The sequence below is a fragment of the Gossypium hirsutum genome, chromosome D07 (assembly GCF_007990345.1).
Source record: "Gossypium hirsutum isolate 1008001.06 chromosome D07, Gossypium_hirsutum_v2.1, whole genome shotgun sequence".
NCBI lineage: Eukaryota > Viridiplantae > Streptophyta > Magnoliopsida > Malvales > Malvaceae > Gossypium > Gossypium hirsutum.
In genome coordinates this window covers 26,600,325-26,621,471 of record NC_053443.1, presented here as the reverse complement: position 1 = coordinate 26,621,471, position 21,147 = coordinate 26,600,325, and the positions used below count along the sequence as shown (strand labels likewise).

General features: G+C 34.0%; 1 protein-coding gene across 1 annotated transcript; it reads right to left on the bottom strand.

Moving 5' to 3' along the window:
* Positions 1–17,693: 17,693 nt before the first annotated feature.
* On the bottom strand, positions 17,694–18,877 carry LOC107954558 (uncharacterized). The gene is made up of 3 exons (XM_041096904.1): positions 18,734–18,877; positions 18,493–18,618; positions 17,694–18,203 (listed from the first exon to the last, which is right to left on the bottom strand). The coding sequence occupies exons 1-3, from the start codon at positions 18,793–18,795 to the stop codon at positions 17,921–17,923; spliced, it is 471 nt and encodes a 156-aa protein (XP_040952838.1). The 5' UTR covers positions 18,796–18,877; the 3' UTR covers positions 17,694–17,920.
* Between the last annotated feature and the right edge of the window lie 2,270 nt (positions 18,878–21,147).

The window sequence follows — 21,147 nt, the reverse complement described above, 5'->3', positions numbered from 1 at the left end:
TGGTTCTTTGCACTAACTTTCATTTAAACATACATAATCATTATACTTTTGATTATGATTCAATTTAATCATTTAGATTTATATGTTTATAACATATTCATTTCTTTAGCTTAATACTTCTCATAATACAAATCATATTTCTCTTTCACTTGAAAACTTAGTGTTTCTACATACCATACTTCATCAAATACTTTCTATCTCTATTATTTTAATTAAAATAAACACATCATACATTTCTCTCATAACATATTTAACTCAACTCGTTGGAATACAATTAAAGTTAATATGAAAACTTACCTCTTTTGACAAGAATTTCTTCTCTTTTGCTTCTCTTCCATTTCTTTCTCAACGTCATCATTATCCTTCTCTTTTTTTCTAGTCTTCTTCACTTTCATCTAATAATTTTTTTCTTCTAAATTGTTGATCATACTCTTTAGAATTTCTACTTCATTTTTACTCTTGGGTGCATTTGGAAATTCTCAAGAATTTGGGGTGGAATAGAGGAATGGCATGACTAAGGACCTAACTGTAACAAAATAAAAAATTCCTCTTTATATATATATAGGCTAACGTAAGAAGCATGAAAAGAAGAGAGAATTCTCTATATTTTTCATTAATTTAATTAATTAAAATATTAAAATATAATACAATATATCTTATAATAATAAAATATTCCACCAATCACATTTCAACACCAAATACTCATCAATTATCATCATGATCTTTCATGATAATTATCTTAATTGAGAAATAACCATTTTGCCTTTGTAATATCTCAACACTTACTTTTATGCCATTTCTCATTTTTGATAAAATTGCAATTTAATTCCTCTTATTTTTTCTACTTATTCAATTTGCTCCTCTTTCACCAATCACTGCACTTTTTGTCCTTCCCTCCTTTAAGATATTTTCACTTTTGGTCCTTTAATTTTTGTATTTATATTCTTTCCTCATAATTTTAAATATTTACACTAAAGACACAATACTTTTCATATTTTTACAGTTTAGTCCATTCCTTAATTTAATACATCATGTTATACTTCTTGATTCAAATTTTTTTGGTATCCTATGATTTTCACTTTCTTTGATATTATACCTTATTTCACTAAGAATCTATCGTATGCAATTTATGACTAAGGAGATTTTGGAGATGTTACCATGGGCATATGGGCACAAGAAATTGGGGTACAAGAATTTATTTTATTTTTATAGTTATTTTTTATGCTTTATTTATTATAAAATATTTTACTAAGTTTGATTCAGATTAATTTTATTAAGTAGATAAATACTTAGAAGAGTTGAATCAAGGGTGAAACTCCTTTCTGCAATCATCATCAAGGACAACAATTAAGGGGGGTTTTTTTATTTTCTTTCTTTTTTGTGGTTAAGGTTGGTGGAGTTCTCCACCACAGTTTCAATTTCCAATCTTTATTATTTTTATTGTTGATTTTTTTATGGGTAGTTAAGATGGATAAATTCAATGTTAAGATTTGGGAGATCCGAAACCGTGCTTCACTCTTCATCTTCGGATTATGAGAAAGAATCGTAATATCATTTTGTTTGATGCTTGGAGCAATATAGCATTGTTAAAATAATTCAACCCATAATTATTGTTTTATTTTGTCGAAGAATAAATGGGTGTGACTCGATTGGATGATGTTAAGGGACGTCAAGGAAGTTAATGATCATAGCTGAGACCATTGACTTGAGCTAGGTTTTTCTTGTTCATAAACTTGTTTAACCATTAAATTGTAATGGTTTATCTCAAAGTTATTTGTTTTGCAAGAGTTAGTGATAGGTTAATTTACCATTACACAAGAATTGGAGGTTTGAACCTATTTTATGATCTTTCTAACTAAATTATCATTGAGTAGAGTGAAATCCATAGTTTATGATTAGTTCAGAACCAAAAATGAAGTAGTGTCCGATGTTAGAGTTATCAACCTATTAACTAATTTATTTTTCTTTTGAAATTTTCATATTCTATTTTATTTCGATTTTTATTATTAAGCCTCATTATACTTCAATCCCTTTTTTTATTTATTTTGTTTGCAAAAACTTCCGTAGTCCATCAATGAATTTAAAGTCCAATCGAGATCGTAAATCCTGGACAAGATTAGGTGTTCATAAATCTAATATTTTTACATTTATGACATTAGTTGAAATTATTTTAGCTATTATTAATAATTAATATATCCAAAAATTTATTATATTAAAATTGTAAAATAAAAATATTTTGAATGCCAATTTAATAATATACTAGATAATAAATAATATTTTTTTCAATTTAAAAGTTTATTCAAATTCGTACTTTTATAAATAGTTTTTATTTTTTTGCAATATTATAACTTATCAAATACGGATATATATATCTACTGTAAGAAAAAAAAACAACTTCCCCTAAGTTATTAAAATTTTCTTTTTATCTATAAAAATATAACTATTATTAAAAATGATTATTTACTTCTTTTTTTTGAATATAATTATTTTTAACAAATCTTATTATTTTAAAATATCTCATTTTTTTCATCCGCACAGGTAATACATAATGAATTTTAGTATAACAGATTTATTATTAATATAAAATGATAAATAGAATGGGCAATTTACCTAAAAAAGTCGTTTTTTTTTTAAATTTACTGAAATGGGCCGATTTTTTGATTATTTATCAGAATGGTCCATTTTCCAGGAAATCGCGTCCACGTCAGCGCGATGTCAGGGTACGTGTCAGGACATCGCGTCCACGAGGGCGCGATTTCCTTCCACGTCAGCAGGTCGCGCTGACGTGGACGCGATGTCCCCCGCGCGTGAACAGTACCCCAACGGTCAAATTTTTGACCGTTGCCCCCCCCAACGGTAAAAAAAAAAACTATAAACCCCCCACCCCTTTTTTTTTCACAAACAAATCTTATCTCAATTTCCTTCCAAAATCCTCTCAATTTCCTTCCAAAATCCTCTCAATTTCATTCCAAAAATCTCTCAAATCCATATTAAATTTCAATTTCCCCTCAATTTCATTTTTTTAAATAATTTCAAATTTTTTTATATTTTTTTAAAATAATTTTAAATTTTTTATATTTTCATCAATGGCCGGATCATTGATTCGTCTTGATAGGAATCACATATCGATGGAGCAAATGAAAATGGTAAGTATTAAATTTAAATTTTAAATATTATTTAAGATATTTTTATTTATGTATTTTTAGAAAATTATTAATTTATTATTTGTTATAAAAGTCTGAAGATCGGGTATTGGAATGCACTATCCGGAATATGCATGGTCCTCCATCACCGTTAGTAGAGAACTACCTGCGGGAAGCGGGTTTTGGCACGTGGCGACGGTAGGCCGGGGATGCAAGTTGGAGCCGAAACTGATCAGTGCGTTGATCGAAAGGTGACCCGAGACGCACACATTTCATCTTCCATGTGGTGAGTGCACTATCACTCTAGAAGATGTCCATCTGCAACTAAGATTGCCGGTGGACGGGCACCCAGTCACCGGGTCTGCCCAATCTAGCAATTAGGAGGCGGTGTGCTACGAGCTTTTGGGCGCTGTTCCGGATAAAATGGATGGAGGTAAGGTGGAGATGGTCTGGTTACGTGCCACCTTCCCCGATCTGAATGCAAATTCAACCGAAATTGAAAGAATCCGATATGCTCGATCATACATTCTTCAAATAATTGGAGGTTATCTGATGCTCGACACGTCATGGAGCCGTGTACATCTAAGGTGGCTGCTAAAACTCGTTGATTTTAGAGGAGCCGGTGAATTTAGTTGGGGGTCTGCCGTCTTGGCAATATTATATTGGGAGATGTGCAGGGCAACGCGACCGAGGAGAGCAAACATTGGAGGTTGCCTGTCACTACTGCAATCATGGGCACGGTTTCGCTTTCCATTTCTATGTCCTCGAGTGAACCACCCACATACATTCCCACTCGTAACGAGGTAAATTTTATATTACATTTTGTAATTGTTATGTAGATTTTGTAAGAATAAAAGTATGCTAAAATTTTATTTAATTATGTGGAACCACCCGGCAAGTTATCGTGGATTACCGTCTGAACTTGAATATATACGGCTTCTATTGGAGCAACGGTCGGAAGCAAAAGTAAGTATTATTGCAAATAGATATTTCCATACATTCGCTAGTGGGACCGGTATATAGTATTTAGTATTTAGTATTATGTATATAACTGATATTTCTATCATGTTCATGTAGTTTCAATGGACACCATACGAGGATCCAGCAATCCGGGCAGTAATCCCGGAAGAGTTTTTACAAAATCCGAACGCTTGGCACGCGAAAGTGGTGTTGATCAACTATGCAACCGTGGAGCCCCACCAGACAGACAGAGTCCTACGACAGTTTGGATGTAGACAACCGATTCATGCGGACCCTGAAGTGTTTGACGATCACCACAAAATCGACCTTCGGCTATTAGGTACGGATTGGCCTAGATACTAGTCAGAGTACACGGAAATGTGGGAAAATCGGCATGAATATCTACCTACTCGGGAAGAAATCATCGTTCCGGAGTTAGCGTGCGTTCCAGAATACATGCCATGGTTTAGGATCCATGGGAAGCCGTATTTACTTATGCCAAAGGAGAGGCAACGGCAATTATGTCTCGGAAGGGGAAGGCGCGGGCCTCTAAATCCAAGACGAGAAGACTTCGAAGGCAGCCCCTCAACGAGGCCTAGACAATCACCCGACGCATCATCAGCGGGCATGCAATCACCGGCCCCAACAAGAGCACCGACGCAGTCACCTGACACAGCAATTCAACAGATGATACTGACGCAATCGCATTTCCTTATGATGCCAGGTGTGTTTCTTAGCCCTTATATGTACCCTAACCCGTACATGTATCCTTTTTCGAATCTTATGGCAGATTTGAGCCAAATGCCCAGATCAGCTCCATTTCCTGTTATACCGAGCGGACCACCGATAACTAGGGCAGCGGCGCAAGAGGGGTCGCAAGGAGGGCCGTCGGGGAGCTCTCCTTTTTACCAATCGCCAGCAACGCATGGCTTTCAAACACCGTCGCCGTTCATGATGCAAACAACTCCACATACACTATTCTTTGAAGGTGGATCATCGTCCCAAGTCCGACAACCAGACGCCAAACTAGAAGAACAACAATCACCACCGGAGGAAGAACAACCGCCGCGAGAACCTAGAGGAAGGAGGAATCCAGCGCGTAACCTTCGACCCCTGCCATGTGGAACCGAATCCCCCAGTCATAGACATTGATTACCGTATTAAAATTTATTATTTGATGTAATGAAATAGAAGTTTATTTGATGTAATACGCAGAGAAATTTTCCCGAGTTATTTTGATATTATTTGATATAATAAAATAGAAGTTCTATTTGATGTAATAAAAATCGTAATTTATTTCATACCCTAACCCTAACCTAATTTAATTAAAAACCCTAACCCTAACCTAATTTAATTAAAAACCCTAACCTTAACCTAATTTAATTAAAAACCCTAACCCTAACCTAATTTAATTAAAAACCCTAACCCTAACCTAACTTAATTAAAACCCCTAACCTTAACCTAACTTAATTAAAACCCCTAACCTTAACCTAATTTAATTAAAACCCTAACCCTACCCTAATTTAATTAAAAACCCTAACCTTAACCTAATTTATTTAAAAACCCTAACCCTAACCTAATTTATTTAAAAACCCTAACCCTAACCTAATTTAATTAAAAACCCTAACCCTACCCTAATTTAATTAAAAACCCTAACCTAATTTAATTAAAAACCCTAACCCTAACCTAATTTAATTAAAAACCCTAACCTTAACCTAATTTAATTAAAAACCCTAACCCTACCCTAATTTAATTAAAAACCCTAACCTAATTTAATTAAAAACCCTAACCTTAACCTAATTTAATTAAAAACCCTAACCCTACCCTAATTTAATTAAAAACCCTAACCTAATTTAATTAAAAACTCTAACCTAATTTATTTAAAAACCCTAACCTAATTTAATTAAAAACCCTAACCTTAACCTAATTTAATTAAAAACCCTAACCCTACCCTAATTTAATTAAAATCCCTACCCTAATTTAATTAAAAACCCTAACCTAATTTATTTAAAAACCATAACATAATTTTACCTAATTTGATAATCTTACTAACCATTAACACACTTTTTTGGGCTTAATAATTTTACATTATTTGATAAATTTACTAACCATTAACAAAAGTTATTGGGCTTAATAATTTTACATAGTTTTACATAATGTTAGATTTGGTAAAATGTTTTGACTGGTACTAACAATTAAGAAATTAAAGTAATTTGATAATTTTACTAACAATTATCACAATTATCAATTAATAATTGAATAAAAATATAATTTTTTTCTACAATTACATTCAACTATTGCGATTAGGGCATGATCGATTTGTATGGCCTGGGTTCCTACACCATCCGCACAACTTCTGTTGACTGGTTGTTTCACGGATATCCATATTGTTCCGTATTCTATTGGAGCAAGGTCGACCCTTCGGCTTGCGACGCAATTCTCTATCCGGTAACAGCTTAAAAGAAGCAAGAGATACGGGCGGCCACTTACGTTCATCTGGGACCGGTGGGAAAACGGTTCTCCATACGTTGTACATGTTTTCTAATTTGTACACTTCGTCCACATAACTCAGCGGATCCAGATGGAGTTTCTGACAAGCTGCAATAACATGAGCGCATGGATAACGAAGTGCATCAAACTTCCCACAGTCACACATCCTGTTTCGCAAGTGTACACGATATTGCCCGCTAACAACACCTTGGTGCGGTCTGTCAAACTCTGTCACTCGAAACCATAAATTGTCTCGATCGTGCAACACTGTGTGCATGATGTTTGCCCTCGCCTTCGCCTTGTTAATTTCTTGAACTACCTTACTGCACCATACATGGCCACCCTGCATCTGGCCTGCAAAAGTTGCTGCTCGCTTTAGAAATAGCGCCGCCAAATGGAAATATGTCTCACTCACAACCGATGTTATCGATAGATGGCGCATTCCTTTAAGAATAGAATTTATGCATTCTGCCAGGTTCGACGTCATATGGCCATATCGTAGGCCTGCATCGTATGCTTGTGCCCACTGTTCGAAACGTATGTTACAAAGGTAGTCCGCCCCTTCTTCGTTTTGGGATCGTAAAATTGCCAACATCTCGTGAAAACGATCTTTATTTATTTCATACCCTGGCAATATAAGTTCATAGCGAATATTTTATACCACTTCTACCAATAAAACTAAGGTAAATTGACAAACGAAATAATATAGTTATAGAGTAAATACCCATGTTGGTCACTTGTCGTCGTCCGCTCTTAGATGGATATTGTCTGTAGTAGTTCGAAGCAACGTGTCTTACGCAATATCTATGGTGTGTGCACTACCACAAGCTTCCCTCTCGATCAAATGCAGCTAGTATACCGAAGCCCCGGTCTGAAATAATGCAAATATCAGGTTGGGGGCACACATGCCTCCTTAACCTAGAGAGGAAGAAATCATAGTCATCAGACGACTCCCCCGGTGTTATTGCAAATGCAATTGGAAGAATTCTCCCACCGCCGTCCTGTGCCACTGCAACCAATAGCCGATGAGTATACCTACCGAACATGAAGGTACCGTCAATTTGTACCAACGGCTTGCAGTATGGAAATGCGTCTTGACATTGCTTAAAGGTCCAAAATAGGCGTTTGAACACTTGGCATCCACGTAGCAATCGGTCGTTGTAGTACGCATGTTCCGTTTCAAGGTCTGTGATGGCACCTGGGACGAATCTCTCTAGCACCTGACACCACTGCCATATTTCATTATATGAGGCGTCCCACCCACTATGCATCTTCTCCAACATCTTTTGCTTAACTATCCACGCCTTGCAGTAAGAGGGTGTGTACCCCATTTGGCTACGGATATTGGCAATTATCACCGGCACTGAAGTCCTAGGATCTGCTTTTATCGTGGGCAGTATCAAGCTAGCCAACATAGCTGAATCCATTTTAGGATGATCTTGTGAAACACCTACAGAGGGAGTACATTAAATAATGCAACATGGCAAAATAAAATTATTATTTAGATACATTCAATACTGTACCTGCAGCACATGTATGTGGACCTTTGTACTTTTTTATCTCCCACAACCCTGTCATTTTCCTTAACGAGGCGACGATTTTCCATGAACTTGGGACGTCTTGCACCGCACACTTCGCCTCAAACTTATCAGATTTTGATTTAACGACGTGGTAATTAACGTTGTTTTTGATGCTATGCTGTTTCAAAGCACCAATAAAACAATCCTTATTGGTAAACTGATTAGCAACTTCAAGTTCACCGAAATCTACCCCCGAACTTGTACGATCGCGCAACCGGTGTGGTAGATCTGGAAACTCTAACGCATCATCTGCTGCCAGATCGACATTATGCATGTGGGCTGGAGGTGAGTATGCTCTGAATCGTGGATTTTCTTCATCATCTGAACTCCTTTCACCATCTTCACCTTCTGTTGGAATAGGCTCCGGTTCAGAAAATAATCTCACCTCTGCACCATCTGGCCCGGGCTCTCGAGGTGGATCCACATCGGAGTCATCTTCTAACCCACAATCATCTGCAGTGTATGACGTCCCCTCACCAGTTGATGTCGTAGGTAGTACGTCATCCCTTCTTCTTGGCATTTGATAACGTCCCCAATTGGATGTAGATTGTCATCCACTAGAACTTGATACAGTTCCCCAGTACGTATTTCCAGCGTCGAACGTTGAGCCATTGACGTACATATCTCATCCAGCGACAGAGTGCCTTACGGGGGATGTGCATTCGACACCGCTACCGAACATGGGCTGTTTCGTATTTTGTAACCCGCTAGCTGAGTGTCGGCCAGGGGTCGTGTATACATCTCGAACACCGGACGGAAGTACATCAGTTGGCGACGTAAATTGTACATATAACCCAATATAAGTTGCTCCGCTAGCAAGATGAGTCTGCACCAATTCCTCCAAGCTACGAGCACCTTTTATGTCGAACGAGTCATATGTCACCGGATCAACACAAGAACAAAATCGATACGTGATTGACAGAACTTTCATTGGCGTCGTTTCGAAGATTTTACGCCTAATTCTTTTACGAAGTTCTGTCAAATCTATGTTCTGGTTAAATGACAGTCGCAACGTATTCTCTGACAAAAAAACAACACCATTCTCGGTGTGGCAAACCTCACCATCGTAGTAAATAACAGCACTAATACGTTCACTCATTTTGAAACTCTTACTTTCTTAGCCTCTCTAAAATGTTTCTGCTATGACTTATGCATTCTAAGAACATTTTCTGCCTAATTTATAGCCTCAGCCCAAACTTGCTACTGTAGCAAAATCACGTCCACGAGGGCGCGATTTTATACTATTTGCTCAGAAACGTCAAAAAAATTTTATTTCTTACATGACCAATTGTAGCGAAATCGCGTCCACGAGGGCACGATTTCACAATTTCTTCTCAATTAGCATCCACGAGGGCGCGATTTTATACTATTTACTCAGAAACGTCAAAAAAATTATTTCTTACATGACCAACTGTAGCGAAATCGCGTCCACGAGGGCACAATTTCACAATTTCACAATTTCTTCTCAATTAGCATCCTCGATGGCGCGATTTTATACTATTTGACCAGAAACGTCAACTCGAAATAATTTATTTCGGGACCCCTAAACCCTAAAAAGCCTGCACCCTAAACCCTAAAAGCCAGAAAAACCAAACGTGAAATCAACGTCAAAATTGCGTCCCCGAGAACGCGCTATGTGTCAGGACATCGCGTCCACGTCAGCGCGACCTGCTGACGTGGACACGATGTCCTGACACGTACCCTGACATCGCGCTGACGTGGACGCGATTTCCCGGAAAATGGACCATTCCGGTAAATAATCAAAAAATCGGCCCATTTCGGTAAATTTTTTTAAAAAAATGGCTTTTTTAAGTAAATTGTCCAAATAGAATTATAGTCTACTCTTAAAACAATCATTATTAAAAAAATATATGTTTTTTTAATATTATAAAATGATGAACTCTGATTTTGGCAACTCTTTATATAGAGGCAGTGACTTTTCAAAATAACTTTAGTATTTAGTCATTTTTTTATTTTTATTTTTCTTCCCACCATATCATTTATGGTCCCTTTCTAATTATTTAATAACATTTCAGTAATTCTTTTCATGTCATTAATACATAATTTTGGTAATTTTTTTATCTTAAACTCTGAACCCTAAACTCCAAACTCGAAACTCAAACTCTAAATTTTAAATCCCAAACTTCGAACACTGAACCTTGAACCCAAACCATGGGTTCAAGGTTCAACATGTGGGTTTGGGGTTCATGGTTTGAGATTTAGAGTTTAAAATTTAGGGTTTAGGGTTTTTGGTTCAAGATTTGAGGTTTTGAATTCTGAGTTCGGGATTCAAGGTTCAGAGTTCAAGATAAAAAAGATTATTAAAATTATGTATCAATGACATGAGAAAATTGTTGAAATATCATTAAATAATTCGAAAGGAATTATGGATGATATGGTGAGAAAGGTCCATAAAATAATTTATCTATAATGCTACGTGTATATAATTATGACCTTTTAACAGTGAAATGGCTTAAAATTTTACTACTTATCTTATTTATTTATTTTTATTTAAAGATATGTACGATTTCTTAATTATAATAATGAAATTAAAAATTTTATTATTAGTATGTGAAATAATTATCTTATTTTTAAGCATTATAAATATAGTTTTGTTAAAGTTTTAAATTAATTATCTTATAATCTTTGATAATAATGTTTTACAATCTTTTATGTAATTTCAGTATTATTGAATAGGTCAAATTATGTTTTAAGTCTTTGCACTCTTTATATATTTAGAATTTAGTTATTTATTTCAATTTTTGATAAATTAGTCCTTCTACATTTTAAATTTAAAAATTCGAATTCAATTATTAATATCATTAATTTTTTCTATTAAATTTGTCACTGTAATATTTTGAAATTAAAAAAAACTCATTTAATAGCTATATAACAAAAAAAACAAATTATTATAACCAACCTGAATTTAACAAAAAAAAATTTAATGATATTAATAATTAACTCATTTTTAAAATAAAAAAATAAAAAAGAGAATTAAATTTGAAATACACAATTATTTATACAAGTACTGTTAATAAATTTTGATAATGCTTCATGCTCAAAAATGTGTTTTGACACGTGTACATTATCAACCTTGAATGGTTGATTGAGGATCCATTTCCCCTATACCTGAACAGAGCAGGGGAGATGAGAGGCTGTATGTTGTTACTTTTATTGAAGCAAATATAATTCTATATGGGGAGGGGACCATTTCTTTTTCCATATTATTTCTACTTGTTTCTGTGTTTTGGGTGTTTGCAATTTTGTCCTATGCCTCATTCTTTGATTATTTTATTAGTCATGTTATTTTTCAACAATATAAATAAATAAAATTTTTAATAGAAATGACAAGTTTATTCTTTAATCTAACGTATAGTGACTAATTTTCTCTTTTTTTGAGTAGAATGAATAAAATACAATCTAACTCCTAATACAACGACCTCCATTATACTTACTTTTACCTAAAACAGGTTGAAAGTGATATCTTCACATTTCAAAAAAAAAAGTCGTGTTTACATTAGACTTAAAATGAACTAAATTTCAACAAGCCAATTTATGTTCTTTTTTAAAAAAAATTTAAACTTATTCTTGTTTAATTCTTATTTTTAAGAATTTTAAATTTGAATTTATGTTGATTTATATAAAAATATAAGTTTATATTCTATGATTTAAGTTAATAAAACAATTGAATATGTTCATAAATAAAGTTAATATCTTATTTTCAAATATAAATAAACAAATATTAATATTAATAAGTAAAATAATTTATGATAATACTATTAATTATATAATAATTAAACAATAAATGAATTATTAAACTAGCTTTGATTAATCATAGACATATTTATTCTTTATAAATATAAATAAACATTCGATTTATCTAATAGATAAACTATTATTTATATTTATTTAATTTGATAAATAATTATAAATGTAAAATGGAATTGTTTATAAATGGGTGATGAAAGGCTGTAGTTATTAAAGAAATGATGGGAGGAATGGGGCCAACAAAGGCGAGTGAGGATGTGTTCAGATTCTGTGTCCCGGAAGACCTGTCTCCTGATTACATGTTGAAAATGGTTTCATGATTGAGCAAAGCAGTTGTAGATTCAGGGCTACGACACTACACCTACTACCAATGGCATCGAGATTACCAACACCCCATTGAATTTCTCTACTCTCTACTTGTGGGGTTTAGGGACATGTTGGTTTTGATTTAAACTTGCCTTGGGCCTTAATGGGCCATTGCCCTATCATATTGGTAGCATCTATTGCTCTGCCCATCATAAAATTTCTACTCTTTTGCATGTTGAATATATACATATTTTTTCTTTTATTTTTGGTATCTAATGTACATTCTTCTCCGATTTCTCCAACACTTCAACCATAACATCAACTTGAAAGTTCCCTAAAATCATAACTCTGAAATTTATATATAAATCTAATCATGGGTCAGGTCAGAATAACCTAAAATTTTAGGTCCATTTTTAGGTTTAGGCTTGGCCTGAAGAATGGGCTTAAAATTCTATCCAAGCTTGACTCAAATAAAAATGCTAAACTCAAGCTCGACCTAGCCCGTCCGTATTAAATTTTTTAAAATTTTGTATATAAAAAGTTAAATTGAAAAAATATAATATATCAAATACATTAAAAACATTAAAATAAACGTTTCTGAACAAATTAAAAATATATTTAAAAGTCTTTATACTTAAATAACATTAAGATAGTTGCAACTTAACAAGCAAATGCCTCTAAAATAGTAGCAATATTAACAATAAAACAATAGGTATATAATATCCAAACAATTACAACAAAAATAGTAACATTACAATAGCAAAATGACAGCAAAACAACAAAAAAAAAAAGAAGTTTAGGTTGATTTAGGTCAGGTCGGGCTCAAGCCTGAGCCAAAAAACCCTACTCGAGGCCTGACCCGTTTAAAAATGGGCCTTATTTTTTGTCAAAATCTATTTTCCGAGCCTATATTTTTATCCAAACTAGAGGTGCTCATGGGCCGAGTTTGCCCAAGCCTGACCCAAAATATGGGCTTAAAATTTTTCCTAAACCCGTCCATATTTGCAAAAGACTAACCCAAGCCCATTTTAGGCCCACCATATTATTTTTTAAAAAATATTTATTTATTTTAGTTTAATATTTAATAATTTTTTATATTTTTTATTTATTGAAAATTTTTATATGGTCATTTTAACATTATTTTAATGTTTACATTAGAGTACATATTATTGTATATTTAGTATAAGTTTATTTTTTTAATGTGTTCTAAATTACATAATATATAAAATAAACATAATATAAAGTATTATAAACTTAAAAATGGACCGGATCGATTTGGGCCAGACTTGGGCCTTGAATGTTCAAGCCTGAGCCCAACCCATATTTTAAACAGGCCTAATTTTTTGCCCAAACACAGTTTTTGGGCTTTTTTTTGCCAAACCCTCCCAAATTTCAGATAGGCCTTTGGGCCTAGGCAGGTAGCCTAACCCATGAACAAGTCCAGTCCAAACCGTCTCACTTTTCAAACGAGCCTTCGTGCTTGGGCAGATGGCTTGACCCATGATCAAGTCTATATGTCTCTTTAATACCTCAAAACACCTTCATATCTAAGTTCTTTTTTTCTTAAAAACAATTATGCCTCGTAATAGCATGAAAAAAAAAGCTTATTTATTACTTATGTATTATAATAGTTAGATATAAAATAAAAAATAGTTAGTTCAAATTTAAACTTGAAATTAGAAAGATGAGTAATAATTTTTGAAAAAAATAAGACTTCTTCTAGCTAAACAAAAAATTTTCCTTCAATTTATTAAAAATAAGTCATGAGAGTAACTAAATGTTACTAATTAAATTAATTTATTATTAATTCATATACTAAAACATGCATAAAATATAAATCATGTTACTAAAGGGATCCACTATTCTTTCAATGATTTCCTCTTTTTCTTTGCCTTTTATAATTTTTCTTTAAAAGATTTTCATCTCAACATTTTGTTAATACAAATTAGTGAGAAATTGCGAGTAATCACCTTAAACAATAAAAGCTATAGGAATTTTATAAATTTGACACGTCATCATCCAAGGTGGCACCAAGGGCCAAGGCTTAATCCCCTCTGATTTGGTGAAATTGTTTTTAAACTCTTTAATATTTGTTTTGGCCTCTAATGTATAAAATTTCGAAACTCATCGTCTATATTCATATGGGTACAAATCATATGAATATGCATGTCTTCACAGCTGTTACATTTCTTTTATATATGTTTGTGAAATATAAAACCTTTATTAGCCCTGCATACGTATGAACAAGTAATAGGGCAATTGTGACTGATAAGTTGGAGAAAAATGGCAAGACTTTCCTCTGCTTCATAAACTACCAAGGAGAGTTTGTTTGGCCCTGACAACATGCCTCCCTTGTTTGGGTACACCATCCACCACTTACTCCAGTCTGTACTTTCCATCCTAAACCATAACACTTGTCCCCTTATCATGTGACTACTTTGGTGATGATTGGGGTGCTAACTTTTTTGGGTGAAAATAAAAACGACTTGGATGAAAATATATGTTTAAATTTAAATTTTAACTAGTATATATTCCTTTTTTGTCTATAACCACATAATGACCGATCTCATAATTACAAATTTGATTCTCTCTTTAAAATAATGCTCATTTTACAGGGTTCCACCCTCCTCCAATCATGTTCAGCCGTCCACTTGGCCTCATCTTCAATTTGAAGCCGTACCTGGTGGTGCCAACTCCACTACTCCAACTTCTATTGAGCAACTGTCAAAAACTAGATTCCTCCATTCCTGGAGAGGTAGCCATGTCGGAGATCATCAAATACTTGCACTACTTCCTGGGAATCTTCAATGGGTCCGTACGTAGCATGCATTTGTTAGGGTTAGCTGACCGTCCGGGTATAGAAATTTTACATTTCTTTCTGTCTTGCAAGCCATTCCTCATGTTTATGGTATGACATAGTGAAAGTCAAGTCTGCCGTAGTTAGGGAAGTGATCAACATGGGCGGCCGTGCTTCTTGGAGGACGGCGGCTCCTTTGAATGGAGGGAAAAGTAAAGCATTTATTGATTGGACAAAGGCATTCACTGCTCCAATTTGAAACTATGAAATTAAATATTAGTGATTCACAGGCAGCAGTTGAGACAACAATATCTATATTAAAGAAATATAAGCGTAGAACCAAAACTCAATTCTAAATCCACGTTGTCTAACAGATCATAGATTGATTTAAAGTAGGGGTAGTGATGCCCTTATCGGGATTACCCCATTTCAACTTTTTTTGTGATTGAGCCATTCCCAATCACCTTCCTCTTAACAACTTCAAATATAAAACATATAAGTTAACAAAACAGCTTATATTCCAAAAGCAAGAGTTGTATAATAATCCTAAAACCTCATGTGTTCTCTAAGCTGTACAACTATATTATTAGTTTATTAAAGCCAACAGAGAATTGACCAACATCAACATGTCATGTTATGTTTTAGTATCAAATTGACCAATCTGTGTTTAAAAAGTTCGATACAGGGTGGACAATTGCCATGTTAATGCCATCCAGGTGTCCATTTTTCCTTTTATCCACGTCTATTGTTTGTGATTATAAATTTTCTTACAAAAAGTCCACCCCCACAAACTTTTTCATTTTCTTTTCACCATCTATTTTAAAATTTTTAATGATGTTTTATTATTTTAAAATTATATTTATTTTTTTATTTTTTTATAATAAAATGTGGATAGCGTTTTTTAAAATATTTTTTATGCTAATAGACACTACTTTGAGTTTTATATTTATATGAAGTAGTGGTTAAAGTTTTTTTCAGACATCCATTTGACACAGATTTAAACGAAAATAAAAACAACTTAATTAACAACATATTTTCTTTAAATAAAATAATTAACATTTTTTTAAAGATGTATTTAGATTTTGCATAAAAAAACTCTTCACTTGGACTGTAATCCCCTTTTAGAAAACTACTTCTACATTTTTATGTATATTGTCTTGTTATAATTTAAAAATTAGTGGTAAAACTTCGTTTATAATTATTTTTTATTAATTATAAATTTTAAGTTGCAATCTCACATTTCTCATAAGTTCAAATTATAAATTAGATGTGGTATAAAATTATTTTAATATCGAATTTTGTGATATTTATATAAATTTTATTTTGTGAAAAAATGTGCCATTAAATTCAAATACCATTGCTATTATTAAATCTGGAGTTGTAAAGCATATATAATGCGCAATGAGTTTATAAAGAAAATTTTAGGTCCACATGGCAAAAATAGATCATCTAACTCCACCTAGATATATTTATTTTACGTCTTGTATGGATTTAATTAATATGAGTTCTCACATGCAATATTTGTAAGATCAATCTTGCACTTAAAAAGAAGGAAAATATTTTGTTTTTAAGATGCCCAGAAAGATAACTACATATTCTATTGGTTGCATGTTAATCAGCAAAGATGAGTTGCTTGTAAGTTGGATAATGGAAGGTGTTGGAGAGGCAACTACCATGTGATGAAGTTGATGATTGTTTGGATTTTGGAAAGAAAAAGGGAGTCTGGACAGATAGGAAATTGGGACATCATTGTTTTTATTTATGCTCACTTCTTCAAATCAACTTCACATGAAAGTGGTCAGACCAAAAAGTTGAATAACTAGGAGAAGAAGAAGAAGAAGAAGAAGAAGAAGAAGAAGAAGAAGAAGGAGGGGAGGCCGTCGTCTATGGATTCAGCTTCATTGTCACTTCACAGCCCCAATGAAAAAGGGAAAAAAAAAGAGGGTTTGTTGGTTTGTCATAAATGGGCAGACAGACACAGTGGAGGAGAGACTTTATGAGTTTGTGTGTACTTTGGAGATATTTTATAGAGCTACATGTCAACAACAGTAGAAGCATGTAAAATATATATGTACAGCGAATGACTTAAATGAATGGCTCAGCCAATCTGTCCTCTCCTAGACTCTACTTCAACCTCAATGTTAAAACATTTACCATGCTTTTTTATTTTCTTCACGGAAGGTCGTGTTTGACATTTTTATAATATATAAAATGACCCATTTTGCAGGCAATTCTCATCTTGTCTTTTTCTTCTAAAAACTAATCATAGGAGGGCCTCGCAATTAAAGGCCTTGAATGAATCCATAAAAGTTTGCAGCTTTAGGTGCCATGAATTTTCTTTGATCTAAAAGACAAAACAAATTAAGTGCATTGAATTCTCCTTAAGAGATTCAACAAAGTGAAAGGAAATGGACGTGCTACTCCCCCACTCACCCTTTCGTGGTCACCAAACAAACCCTAGCGTCTACATAAATAATAGTCACCCTAAACTCCCCCATGCTTATCCAAACAAGGCTCATGTAATTTGTTATATTAGAGTGACTTATTGGGACATTTTTAATTAGGTGATATCCAACATTTTTCATGCAGGAAACCTGTTTCTAATTTTCCAAATCTAACACTAGGACAAACGGGGGAAGGAACAGAAAAAAGCTTTAAAACTTGTGCCACCGATCCAATTTGATAAAAAAAGTTGTACATTATTTTATTAACAATTTACAGGGAAAGAGTGAAACTGAAAACCATACTGTCAACAAAATGCATCCATAACCCTCAAAAGAAAACACACCTTATAAACATTTTGCTACTATCAACACACCAAAAAAGTTGGTTTTCTTTACTCTTTCTTTTGGGGGTGGAAGAGAGGTTCTTTTTTCTCAACACATGACATCCTTGAGAAGCTTGTACCTGCGTGTGGTAGGCCTGGGAGAAGGAGTGCCGCTGCTCTTCCCTTTGTGATCACCACCACTACTCTCGTCTCGATCGTGTTGCTTGATCTTGTCACCCAAATACTCGGATCGGTTTACGATTATTCCACTTCCGTTTCCACCTGATGATTTCTTTGAAGAGCTTCCATGCCTTGAGTTTCTTTCTTCGCTTTGGCACCAATCACACAGTTCAATTGGCTCTGCCAACTCGCTGTAATAGTTGCTGCAATACCTGCAAGGGTAAACAAGTCGTTTCGAGCCATACAATAAGAGAAACTTAAAAGATTTTTCTTTTTTTTTATATAAAAAAATTGGGTATTGAAAAAGATGAAATATGGTTTATCTATAATTAGATGATGATAGCTTAGGATGTTGAGTTGGGGTTTTACGAAACCATGTTGGTTGGTGGTGCTTGGGGGAGATGTGGTGGGCATCCAGTTATCTACTCGGTAAGATAATTCAGTTAGGGGTAACTTTCAAGCCCCGTGATGATGATGATGGAAAGAGAGAATAATACATACGAGTGTTGAAAGCGGTGGTGGCACTTGTTGCAGCGGAAGAGTTTGTCAGGAAAACCAACGTCGCCGCACATGCAGCAGACAGTTTGAAGATCCACCATTACTGAAGGAGGAGTTGAATTATATATGCTGAAAAACAAGAGAATAAGAAGAGGTAGCAGAAGATGACTTGAAAAAAAAAGAAAAAAGAAAAGAGCGCAAGAAAGGGGGGGGGAGGATGAAGATAACTACAAGAGAGCCATACTATATATCTATATAAAGAAAGAGGATGGTTTCAGAATTCAGAGTCGGTGTATGAAATCCCATACATTAATTTTTTAACCATTTATATACCAAAAAGAAATGGATTAATTTATATATCTTCATAGGTAGACCACAGGTTGCTTGCAGTCGTTTTCAGTTAGAGAGAGAGAGAGAGAGAGAAAGATGTGAACCTTAAAATTTATGTGCAAGAAAATGACATTTATGTCCTTTGGGGATTTCTTTTTACCTTTTCTTTCCCATCTTTTGTCTTCTTTCCTTTTATATTAATTAATTAATTAATTAAACTTTTTCTGGTTCTTGTTCCTTTGCCTTTTACTGTTGGCAACTTATGAGCCCCTACGCTACCCCACGCTCCTCTCCTTCCCATTTATATTAAGAAACATGTTTGCCATCGCGCTACATACCTCAAACTTCATTTCTTTATTTTTAAAACAAAATATTCATGATTATTTATAAGTAAGATTAAAGAATGGTCCAAATATCAAATACATAATTGATTTCAGTTGTAAACTTGGGTAATGTTTGATTCATAAAAAATACTTACAAAAAATGTTTTTATCCTTTTTTATATTTGTTTTACTGAAAATATTAATTAATCAACATAAAGAAAACTTTTTTTTCTTTTTTTTTGAAATATGACTTCTTCTTTGAATAAGCGTGAGTTATTTTTTGAAAAAGAATCTCTAACGAATAACTTAATTTTCTTGAACCAAGTCAAATATTATATTAATAATAAATTTTTATTTTTATTTTTTAAATATTTAAAAATAATATAGAATTGATTTCAACTATTTCAGTTGACATGGTACTGAAAGCGCTTCCAGCTGGGCGTGCTTTCAATGTATTTTTTTAACATGTCACTGAAAAGCACCCTGTAGGGAGTGTTTTCACTCTCTCGATTTCAACTGCTGCAAAGTTCCCACTCACTCGTTAAATATCTCGAGATAATATTTTCTGAATCATTTTGCCACTTACCCCTACTGTATAAATGAATCATTTTCAACATCAGTGTCATAAGTCAATTTCAAGCATGCTAAATCACACGAAGAGGAAGTTCGCAAGACATTTCGTAAGGCATAATTTCAAGCAAACATGTAATTGAATCAAGTAAGGTTCGATTTTTGTTGTTCATATATAATTACAACTCTATTTTTTTGCATAATGTTTTTGTTTACAATATGTGAAACAGGTTATTTCGTTGAAATGAGTGGACAAATTAATGTTGTTGTTTTATTATGACGATGAAGTTCGTGACACCGATATTGGGGTCATTTTTCATCGAAAAACACAACACGATTGGCTTTCAACTCGAACATACAATTGCTAAAGCTCCGTGTAAGAATTAGGCGAAAAATCATTGAATCCACCCAGATGAGAGTATCGTCATTGAAATATCGATTCTGTGTTTCGGTCGACCCCATCAAATATAAGAATTTCGATATCAAAGGAACAAAGAGGATGAAGGCACTGGTCTAGACGCATATTGCTAATGGATCACCAATACTCTAATTATATGTGGAGTTTGAAAATATAGATGAATGAGGTCGGAGGTCGACATATGTTTCATTCGAGAGGTTAGAATGGAAGAGCAAGCTAAGAATCTGATGGCACAATTGTGCGGTGGGTTCACAACTTTGTTAGAAAGTTCCTATTATAATATCTCAGAATCATCAATGGGAAGACACTCATCGGTTTCAGCCCTAGATTTCAACCGTGATAGGCAAAACATCCAGCAGTTGGGGTTTGGCGGTAACCCAAAATACTAGACCTGGCAAGACACTCAGTTAGTGGTTTTGATTTCAACTTCGGTCAACCGATGTTTTGCGTTAGGAACACTTATAGGGGTATGGCATTAAGTTCCACCGATGGGCAATCCGCAGGTGATTTCGGTTGTTCTGACAACTATACAAGAAGGGATGATGAACTCCGTACAACTTCTACCAGCGAGGGGATATCCGATCCTAGACATACTGGAGGTTGAAATTGAAGAGGATATTGAATCCGATGATGATCCAATCCTAAAGTCTGGGTTGGATGGTTCTAAAATTACATTATTTTCTAAACTAGAGTCGATTCTAACTGAACCATAACATGGAGGTTCTGGTGGTGAAGGTCTAGACGAAGATGCTGAAAAAGATCCGCAATTCAAGGCAAACTCACCTCTAACCCACATGAATAATGTGGACCTCTCAGCAGAATGTGGGTTGGAGTTTTTAAAACTCTTACACATAAGACAATGTCATGTGAGTTCTTCGTTGGATTCGAGTGATTTAAAAATAGGGAAGGAGTTTTCTTCTAAAGATGCTTTTGTTGTAGCAGTGAAGTGATACAACATAAAGAACGAGGTAAACTTCTATGTTGTTAAATTCTGATCGGAGAAATTTGAGGTGAAAT

Bases quoted from the DNA above. Each gene is read 5' to 3' on its own strand.
- LOC107954558 (XM_041096904.1), bottom strand. From the start codon at position 18,795: ATGGGATTTCATACACCGACTCTGAATTCTGAAACCATCCTCTTTCTT. The intron at 18,619-18,733 runs GTATGGCTCTCT...CTTGTTTTTCAG, and splicing joins TTTCTTTATATAGATATATA to CATATATAATTCAACTCCTC. The intron at 18,204-18,492 runs GTATGTATTATT...TTACCCTTGCAG, and splicing joins CACCACCGCTTTCAACACTC to GTATTGCAGCAACTATTACA.